The 10,921-nt window shown below is 41.0% G+C and overlaps 1 protein-coding gene across 1 annotated transcript; it reads right to left on the bottom strand.

Moving 5' to 3' along the window:
* Positions 1-4: 4 nt before the first annotated feature.
* On the bottom strand, positions 5-10,007 carry LOC119741625 (beta-xylosidase/alpha-L-arabinofuranosidase 2-like). The gene is made up of 10 exons (XM_038217452.1): positions 9,471-10,007; positions 8,584-8,743; positions 7,730-7,900; positions 7,016-7,107; positions 5,980-6,451; positions 5,132-5,354; positions 4,164-4,253; positions 2,898-3,106; positions 1,815-2,018; positions 5-1,387 (listed from the first exon to the last, which is right to left on the bottom strand). The coding sequence occupies exons 1-10, from the start codon at positions 9,788-9,790 to the stop codon at positions 1,049-1,051; spliced, it is 2,280 nt and encodes a 759-aa protein (XP_038073380.1). The 5' UTR covers positions 9,791-10,007; the 3' UTR covers positions 5-1,048.
* Between the last annotated feature and the right edge of the window lie 914 nt (positions 10,008-10,921).

Raw genomic sequence — 10,921 nt, 5'->3', positions numbered from 1 at the left:
TTTTAAGAAACAACACCTCAGAGCGATATTTTCAGTTCAAAAGTAAATTTAAAACCAGTTTTAACCGCCTGTACGTATCTTTGAACCAATAAGGCATATGACTTTTTACAACATGCAACCGGAAAATGCAAAGGTCATTTTATTATCCGCCAAAGGAGTGTACGTACAGGGTACAAACAATATTAGTACCTAGCTAGGTGTGCCGTGTATATACTTTCGGATAGTCACGCTCAGGTAGGTGTCATCACCACGCTAACTAGCAACGGTGAAATTGAACAAACACAACTGACGGCAGCCTACGGGTACTCTAAATACAGGCAGAATAACTTTGTAGTGTTCACAATAGACCTTTGCACCCGAAAATGACAATGCACGCGTAATGTCAAGCGGTCCATTGAAAATATACAGCGGCCCAAACATTCGGGTCATTTTCAATCGATCTGTTTACAAAGACAATACAATAGACATCAAATTACAAATCAAATTTAAAAAAAAACTTATGAACCCATGATACAATACCCTTGAGCTTTAATTACTTTTAAAAGGTTGGATTCGGCAGTGGAAGGAATCGGTTTATCCTATGGAAATAACGCAAGAAGGAAACTAACTATTCTAAGTAATAAGCAACACTAATTCTCATTTTGTTAAGCACAATGTATTTCAGTAACACTTTGTAAATCTTAATTGCATCTCAGTACCGCAGTTTGAAGACAATTTATTTTAAGCGCAACATTTTGATGCAATTACAAATTTATGGCTACAGCAATATTTCTTTCTTTCAAATTCTGACAATTGGAACACTGAAAGTGGCATAATTATACCATATTTGGTGGAGACAAGTCATGATCAGAAGCCAGAATTTCCTACTTATGGAGAATGTTTATGTATGCATACATCTTTAAGGAAAAGCTCCAAACAGTAGGGGCCTAATTTAAAAGGGCTCTAACTATTATTAGCTGGAAATTGGCGGCAAAAAGAATAGCATGCACATGTATGATGCCGAGATTTTATTTATTTATTTTTTGGGATAGACCAATTAATGTTTTAGCTATACGCAGTTGATGTCCTGTTTAGTTTCATCTGGATCTACTTTGAGGCATCTTGCGAGGTCTGTCTGTGACCCGTCCACTTGGAAGCTCCCGGTCATCACATTGGAGTTCAGCCGTCCACCAATGCTTGGGCCAGGCTGCTGACCACCGGCAAAGACGGTGAAATCTCCCGGTTGAAGGACCAAACGGTCAGTATAGGCTGCTCTCACGCGGGCCGGAATAGATAGGATGACTGAGACAGTCTGGAGGGAGGCAGTGTTGATGCGCTCGAAAGCTGCCAACTGGATCTTAGGAACAGGGACAGTGGCATTGCTCCATTTGATGTAAACTTGCACCACCTTAAAAAATTAATGAAAAGACCATGAACATTGAAGAACAAGGGAATCAGGCACCATGTCAGAACGTAATAATGCAGAGAGATTAATAGGCCATTCACAATTATCATATCAATAATTAAAACACTCATTTTGAGTGAGCAAGTGCGTAGTGGTACTACATGCTCATCAAGTATCCGCTCATGCTAAGAGAAAGTAATTAGGCAGGATTCGCGAATGCATGCCGCTTCACGCCTTACAATCACATGAAGACTCTACGGGTTGATGCTTACAAATGGTAATTGTGTACTTTAAACCATATATATGTGGGCAAACCAGTTTGTTCATGCAATGTATCCCGCACACAGCTCTTACGAGGGGTCATGATGCACGATATACTGTTCATGTACACAATTCATTTACAAGTTAGTTCCAAGTAGACTATACCCACCTCATCCCCTGAGTATGCGCCCACGTTTTTCAAAGTCACATTCACAAAAACGTCATCACACGGCATGATGTGGTCTGGTTTCACAACCAACTGACTGTACTGAAACTTAGTGTAGGAGAGTCCGTAACCAAACTGGTAGAATGGTGTTCCACTGAAGTAACGATAGGTGCGGTTCACCATGGAGTAATTTGTCATTGGGGATACCTGCAAACATGGAAAAGAAGAGAGCAAGTAATAATACGTTTTAATTAGTTATTTTGTCCAAGCAGGTTAGTTATTTTGTCAGTTCCAGCTCCAAAGTCAATTGCATCTCCTATTATCTCAAGTCAATCCACAAGCCAAAGTTGTATGTACATAAATAAAGACATTCCTGTAACTTGAGACATTACAAGTGATGAACTTGTGATTTGACTTGTGATGAACAGCATTGCAATTCTGTTAATCAACTTTACCTCTGTTCGATTTCAGACTGGTAAATTTGAGGCAAACTAAATCATTCCTAGTATTAGAGTTAAGTTTGACGTTTGACACAATTATGAGAAACTTCACAAGAAAACTTGGCTATTGCAGTTGCTCAAATGACTCCAGAGGCAAGTCAATTGGAAATTAGTGCAGCATTCGTCTTGGTTCGATACAGCACTATTTTCTTTCTTGGAGGGACGAAAGACCCTTCTACTTTGCCGCCATGACAAGCCCAAAACTGTCTCCATCCATCTCTATCTTCAACACAACCACCACTACTTCCAATGTATGCAAAAGCCCGCGCGCTCGCTGAGGATCACCTCTGACCCTTATGGTACATGGCAGAAGTCCCTAAAATAGCGACCAGGCTAGTTAGACGTGACAAGAGTCGTTCTCAAGATGGTTTGCCCCAAATTAAAGAACATTTATAATTAACCCCAATCTCTACATTGGTACACGAAGTTTGCCTGCAGAAAACCACATTAGTATGAGCTATGATGGCTCTCAATACATTTTGGTTGGTGTGACTGTGGAACACCAGATGTGATCAAGATCTGGCTCTAATCATGATTAACTTTATGTCGCAAGTCAAGTTTGACTTAATTTTGACTTAAGATATACCTGGTCCATGGATGCTGGCCATGTGTAAGGAAGCCTTCCAGCTGGGTTGGTGCCCTGGTAGTTGGTAAACATGTGCCTGATGGCCACACCAGTAGCTTGGGCTGGCAGGAAACACTGTACGATTACAGAGACGTCGGGGTTGTTGACAGCCCAAGAAATGTCAAACGGTCCGGCAGTGAAGAGCAGCAAGACAACTGGCTTGCCACTAACTGTGGTTTGTGAAAGGCATTGATGGTAGGTTTTATATTTGTTTGTTTTTCTTTTGTTTATTGTTCGAGGGGGATTTGGTGTAAGTCCAGTAGTCGAAGTACTTGTGATATACAAGCCGGTCCAGACAGAAGCAGACAATCTAGAAGCCTTCAGTCAGTGGTGGCAGAACAGTTTGAAAGGGGGGAGGTGGGGAGCACCACCCACGCCGGACGACCGTGGCAACTGCAGTGTATAATGTATGCCTTCCCAAGACGGGGGCGGGGGATATCCCAGCGGAAAAAGTGGGGGGGGGGGGAACCAAGGTACAGTCCATCGTTTGTAATTTGTGCATTTTGTTCGTTTGAAGCAACAAACGTGCTCAAAATCTAAAGAAGGGTGCTAAGCAACTAACTTGATGAGGTTTCAGCTCGGCTTCAGCTGTATATCCCGAGAAAAACAGCATTCTAGGAACTTGATTTCAAATCAAAAATTGCTGAATCATGTTTTGAATCGGGCCTGAATTCAGCTTCCGAGACACGTTCTCACTGAGCCGATTGCAGCTACGCGATGTTGCGCACCGATCCAACGAATTATAGAAAAGGGCGCGTGTGAGTAGTGCCAACGCTTGCGCGCACTTCGCCGAATACAAAAAACGAACTACTAACGGACACGGCCTTCTTTCGTTGATTTCTTCAAAATGACAGCTTCCCAGAAAGAGTAATTTCACAGGGAGTTTAGTCCCCTTACTATCTTTCAACCAAGTATGTTTTACAAAAATAATTACGTCAGGTACTTTTTGGATAGCTGCAAGTTATGGACTGTAGCTTAAGTCTTTGTAAAAATAGATCCACCTTGGCAAAACAAATATAGTTTTAATTTAACAAAGAAGGAAACAAGTTTTAATAAATATGTTACCTAGCTTTAGATAATGGTTGATAAAATAGAAAAGTATTATCAAAGTCATGCCGCTGTAAAACAAATGTCAAATGTCAACTCAACGGTATATTGTTTAAAATAGTAAGGAAAGGTGTGAAGTTAGGAATTGTTCAGGCAAAGGCATACTCAGTGAATTTTTACCATTTTTCACAGCATCCTGAAGAAGTTGCAGTTGGTGGCCTGGCAGGGTAAGATTCATCCTGTCTCTAGCTTCGCTCTCAATGGACGTACCTGCATACAACCCAATATCAAAAATGTTTAAATAGTTGAAAAGTTGAAATAAGAAATTAACTAGAGCGGGGCTTGAAACTGCGACCTCCGGATAACCGTATTCCGGTGCTCATACCAACTGAGTTATCCAGCCCTATATGTGGGCGGTTCCCCAATTAGTCGATATCTTTGTTCAAGGGCACTAGTCAGAAGCCATAAACCCGTATATGCCATACAGCCAATATTAACAAATCAAGTATAAACAATGTTAACAAATCAAATATCAACAAAAAAGATTAAGACATTGTTATTATCTGATGAGGAAATGTCTCATTGGACATGCCAATGTCTTAATTATTGCTCATCTTAAGGTTTCTTTGAGTCTGAGCATTCAGATTGTATGTACGGTGTGCCGTAGGTAATGTGTGCAAAACCAGTTCATGCATGCTACATGACCAAACCGAATACAGCTAAATCACACAAGGCTTTCTAACTTAAGTCCCAGTTAAGAAAGCCCGTATACCTCATTGATACAGTAAATATTTGGAAAAGCGCTCCAAATTTTTGGTAAAAATTCAACTTTTTCAAATACAGGAAAATATCTTACGGCAAGGCAAACATCTACCACGCAGAATTGAATAACTGGTGTTTACTCCTTTCCAATAAATGTTGATGCATGCAGTAAATTCAGCCATGAAACAAGTATGCACATAGGCTTTGAGAAACATAATTAGAGTAACTGCATACATATATTCCCAACTTGTATTGCAGTTTATTGACCCCGATTGCCATATCTGGCTGATGCTACTTTCCACAGCAGGCAAATGTGTAACTGCCTGCTATGGCAAAATTATTCGAATGTGGTCATTTGACTTCATGATTCTTTGGGTACATCATACCTGAACCCAAACAGACCACAACAAAATCAGCACCACTAACGGCATTCACGACACTGGACTGGTTATATCCTGCACACTCGGGGTTGTCACAACCGGCCGCAAAGCTTGTCATGTCAGCGATACTTTCCAAACCTTGGAGAGGTGTGGTAATATATTTAGGCAGGGAATCAGGAGCGTAGTCTCCGAACAACTGGCTGGAATCGTTTCCAAAGGGACCAACAACCTAGATATCAAAATAACTAAGATTGTACTAATAAATAGGGTAGCACATAATTCACTAGATTCTGATAATATATGTATTTGCGGAATTTTTTAAGATGAATGCCGAGTTCCTATGCAAGGAGTCAAAATGGACCTAAACATATTTGAAATTTTTTTGAGACACTGTTGAAGAAGACTTAAAAAAATGTTAATAATTCTAAGAGTAAACATCTATCAGTTTATCAACAAATATTGGTTGCTGTAGGCAGGCAGTGTTGCTGTTGAGTCTGTTTTCTGAGTCCCAAGTGTACTGTAGGAATCAAACCCAAGTATAAAGGTTGTGTTGACTGAGTATGAGTGGTTGGACATACAGCCCAACACGAGTATACAAGAAAAGTGTTGCAGGACTCGAGTTCAGATTGTAGATTCTGTTATCCTTCTGCAAATTAAATAGGCCTGCTTAGACATTTTAAACAAACGTCTTTGTTCAAGTACTCAGACTTAATAGTCCCCTTAGTATTAATAATAGTTTACCTCACAGACTAGTTGGTAAAGCTTCAACACCTGCTTACATTTAAGAATACTCTGAAAATGACCCGGTTCCCCCCCCCCCCCAAATCCAGTGCCATTAAATGTGTGCATCTTACCGCAAGCTTCCCAATACTTTTCAATGGCAGTACGCCATTGTTCTTCAGCAAGACAAAGCTCTGGACAGCAGCCTCTATGGCAAGATTCTGGTGTGCAATGCTTTCCACTACATCCTCGGCACGCAGCTTGGTGTAAGGGTTCCTGGCTGGTGGGTCAAACTCCCCAAGCCTCATCCGGGTGTAGAACAACGGACGCACCAATGCAAAGACGTCGCCCAAACTAATCAGGTCCTTTTCCACGGCCTCGGTAATGTAAAGGTACACGACCTGTTTTAAGTGGGAGAGTTCGAGGTTGACACCTGCTTTCACGGCCACCACGGCCGTCTCCAGGGTGGAGTTGGTGTAATGGTGTGCGAAGCGAATAAATTCTAGAGCGAGCTCATCGCTGACCACGTAGCCTTTGAAGCCAAACTGTTTGCGGAGGATGTCGCGGAGAAATCGTGTGTTGGCGCAGGCAGGTACTCCATTGATGCTAATACGAAAAGGAAGAAATGTCGCAGCATGCATTTAGCAACCAGGGGAATTGCTTCTTGTACATTGTCAGTGTTTGCTACACTTAATGTTCACAAGTGCAGGGAAAATGTGAAAAATAATGTATTTGAATTCGTACTCAAGCACAATTAGGGTAATTGCTCAGGGAAGGGGAATAAATCTAACATCTAAATTCAAGCAAAAGAAGATTAACAGCTGGAAATGTCTGAAATTCAAGTGTAGCCTGATAGTTTTGCCACTTGAATTACATTATAAACAGTTCCACTCATGAGCGTCGCTAGTCAACCTTGAATGGGGGGGGGGGGGGGGAGGTGACAACATATTTGCGAACAGACCACGCTACGATATTTTTTGTGGCCACCCGGCCTCTGTAAAAACGAAAAAGGGTGGGGGCTGCAAAGCGGATGATCATGTTCACTATCGGACAATAGGTGGTGCCCTTCACCGGCACATTTGCCGACGGACACGACATTTTGCGACAGGCGACAAAAACTATTAATGGGGGTACACAGACCCTCTAGCTATGCCCGTGGTTCCACTATACCTGTTGTAACTACACATTATGCTGTAGCTACCAGCCTTGACGCACTCATGGAACTGGGGTAGAAAGGTCATGAAGAGGTCACGGTCTGATATCTGGGGAAGAAGATAATCAAATATCACGAATTAACCATCTTAATGCTTGGGGAATATATGTATGGAATTCTTAGGTCTGAAATGATGAAGATTTCACACCTGTTTCTATACTAGCTTCTTTGCAATCAGAATAAAACCTGCATCACTTGCTCCTTAGATATTGTCTCAAGAAGCAACATAGTGCACCGATCGCCCATGATCAAGTGTTGTAGTTGAAGTACTTCGAATGGATCAAAAGTACATCACAATAGTCCGTCACAAGTTCATCACTACTGAATTCAAAATCTCAGTCAGAAGTAACAGGTAACGATAACAAAGTATTGCCTCTGTCACAGCTTATTTGAAAGGCTTGTAAGTTGAACTGGGTGATTACAGTTTGTATACAAATATAGTGATTGACTTTTAAAGGATATCCTACAAATAGTCAATCACATGACTTGTGATCCATCAAGTACCTCGAGTACAACACTGCATCATACCCATCACACTTTTCGGCCTTACACTCTCTAATGAGCACACATCATTGCAACCACAAATTATTGTTTGCACAGATCACACATGCAATTATATTCCAACTTATCTTTTAAAGGCTTATACCAAACGTAGAGCTACTGGTCTTTACCACTGCATTGAATAAATATCTAGACACTGGGTTGTTTTCAGGTCCTGCGTAGGCAGCAAAGGTTTTGCAGCCAGCGTTGGCCAGGACGTAACGGGAGTTGTTTCCTTGTAAACCGGTCACAAAAGCTCTGGCCAACTCCCCGCTGAGAAACGGATCCTCACCGTACGTTTCCTGTTTAAACAGATTGAATGTACAATTGAATGAATTTCATCTACAAGATCGCCTCTGAATGTGCATGAGCAGCAGATGACATTATACATGAAAGACACAGTGCTCAATCTGGTTTGCTGGTGTATAGCAAAAGGTCGGTATGAACTTTATTTGTGACAGGTTTTGGAATTGCGTGTTTTTATATTTGGTAAATTTTCAGAATTTGCAGGCCTGAATTGTATATGTACTTAAAAGCTAATACAAGAGCAATAAAGGTTTAGTGGATCTGCTGGAGTTGAATAAGTTACAAACTATACAATTATTTTTTCAGCTAAAAACAATGAAAAGGGTTGACAATTATATTTCAAATTTAGGACTAAAAAGCCACACTGTACAGATCAAAACATTATGACTCCCAGGCTTAAGAAAGTCAAGTGTCCACAAGGCTGAAGTGTGTCCGTAGAAAAAGGAAAAGGAAAAAAGTTAACAAAACATAAACAGTTCCCAACCCCATAATATCGCTTTGATATATAGAGGATAAAAGGGTAAAGTTTCAACAACATATTTGGTTATGATAAGTTAATTGATTTTGATCAAATCAGAAGAAAAAAATCCTTCTGAAGACAATTAAGTATCACAATTCACTGAATTGAACATGACTCCAATAGTCAATTTAAACAAACTTAACATTTAGTGGAGGCTACCTGGTTGCGGCCCCACAATGGATGTATCATGATGTTGATGAGAGGACTAAAACAGCTCAGGCCACCATGGGATTTGTAGATACCATGCTGTGTCAAGTTGTTGTGCTTGGCTCGAACCTCCTGTCCCGTTGCCTGGGCGACATCGTGAAGCAATTGCGTACTACGTGATGAACAAATTAAAGTCCAAAAGTAAAAACAGTGGATCATTGAACTAAAAGTGGCGGGGTTTAAACAAGCTTCACCCGCAAACCCCCAATTTTTCCTTATTGATTGAAATCCCTATATTTCCCGAATATCAAAATTTAAAAGCAAATTGAAGTGTATAAAAGACAAGCACATATAGGTCATACGTTAATCCCCTCTGGCACGTGGGAGAGAAGACAATGTTGTATTAGTGGTGGGAGCAGGGCGTAAATCTGGGCCGGCGAGTGGGGTGGGGGGATGGGGGATGACCAAAATCCAAAAATTGCCCAGCCGTGGAAATTCGAAAAGCTGGGGGGCACTGTTCATGGCACAGATGTACATCTTAATGTATATTCGCGCTAACATATCAAAATGGCACGTTAAGCTTTTGTACTGTTTCTCTCCATTTTTCAGTGATATGTATACATTTTTGTTGTTGGAAAGCTCGAAAAAGTTTTGGGGATGTACCCATGCACACAATAAAAGGAAAATCCCTTGAATCTTTTCCAAAATTAATGGTGCCTTTATTTTTGGCAGGAACCAGGATGGCCAGCCTATTGCATCCTCCGACTATAAAATGACCGACTGTCTATCTGACTGCGGGCCGACTGCCTGACTGAGTCTAGTATAACTATATTATCCAGAACTGAGTTGTTCGGATCCAGCTCAACAAGGCTTTTTCATTTTTTGTTTAATATTTCTACCTGAATGATGCAGCCAGACCCAGAGCCTGTGGGTAGGATGTGGCATTCCCAGCTTTAACATCACCTCGCAAACACTCCGTGTCCCAGTCATATGGCCCGATGCCCAGCCGTGGAATTGGCGGGGCCGGCCCGTTTGGACCTGACCCACCCCGCGCCATCTGTAAGGTCATGTCATCCAGGGTCAAGCGGGACATGAGGTCATCCAGTCGCTCATCCCATGGCAGCGAATCATTCATGAAGGGGAAGTACTCGGAGGATACCAGGGCGGGCAAGATACCGAATAGAAGCACAAAAACAACCATCATGGTGGAATATTTCATCAGTAGAGCTCAAATCAAATTTTCAGTTGGTCTTGTCTGAAAAGACCACCAGCACCTTTACGTACAGAAGCGCGCATACAATTCTGCCATAATGAAATTTCCTCAAAATTGTGCTGGTCTTTTGAACCAGTTTACTGATTTTAATAAACAAAGCCCCAGAACCTTGAAGCTATACTAAGTTCAAAGGTAAATATAAAACCAGTTTTAACTGCCTGCATGTAGTTTTTTAAGCCAAATTAGGCACATGACTTTTTGCAACTTGTGATTGCATGTAATGGAAAATACAAAGGTCATTTCAAATGCTGAACAGTGTGTGTGTACACACAATATTATCTTCCAATACTATGATACTTTTTGTAGTGTTGACAATTGTAAACTAGTACAATGTACAAGTACAAGGGCGTGGAGTTTGTATGGTATAGTGTAAATAAAGTACAAAAAAAAACGTCTGGAGCCCATTACCTTGCACAAATTAACATGAAAATAAACAAAGTAAATGAGATGTTTTCGCAAGAAAAACGGAGTATACATCTGTCCAGCTAGTTCAAACAATAACATGATACCATCATATTTGGTATATAATGCCATCAAGATCATGGTAGCACGCAAGTAGCTAGGCCCTATGTTATGATTATTTTTTTTTTAAACAAAAAAGTTGCTACATTTGCAAACGATTCATCCTAGCAAACACACAATAGCAATGGTTCAATGTTTAATTTCAACCCGACATATCTGGTCCTAAAGCTGAAATGATATACTGAAATGAGCATCCAAAAGTCCATAGACAAAATGACATCACGGTTACAGGTGTGCATTCTGGTGGGAGCCAAGTGGGGAGGGGGAGGACATTTTTCCCCACCGGAGTCCAACATTAAAACGTTATGTGTAGACAACCTATCACATTGTTGTGTCTTTTATACTATAGAATGTTAAAGCTTTAGGCAAAAAACTCATGAGCATTCATTTGCCTTTTGAATTTCATTGTTCAGAAGCCAGCAGTAAACCCATACACCAGTGAGCCCAATGATAAGCAGACAGTATAGTAGGACAGTACAGGATGCATGGCCATCAACCAAGCCACATGGATGGTACCGTAGAATGGTAATCATTACCAATACCAGGACATTGGTT

Source organism: Patiria miniata, unplaced genomic scaffold (assembly GCF_015706575.1).
Source record: "Patiria miniata isolate m_02_andy unplaced genomic scaffold, ASM1570657v1 HiC_scaffold_5, whole genome shotgun sequence".
Taxonomy (NCBI): Eukaryota; Metazoa; Echinodermata; class Asteroidea; order Valvatida; family Asterinidae; genus Patiria; species Patiria miniata.
The sequence above is the reverse complement of the archived record's forward strand: the minus strand, read 5'-3'. Positions and strand labels throughout refer to the sequence as shown.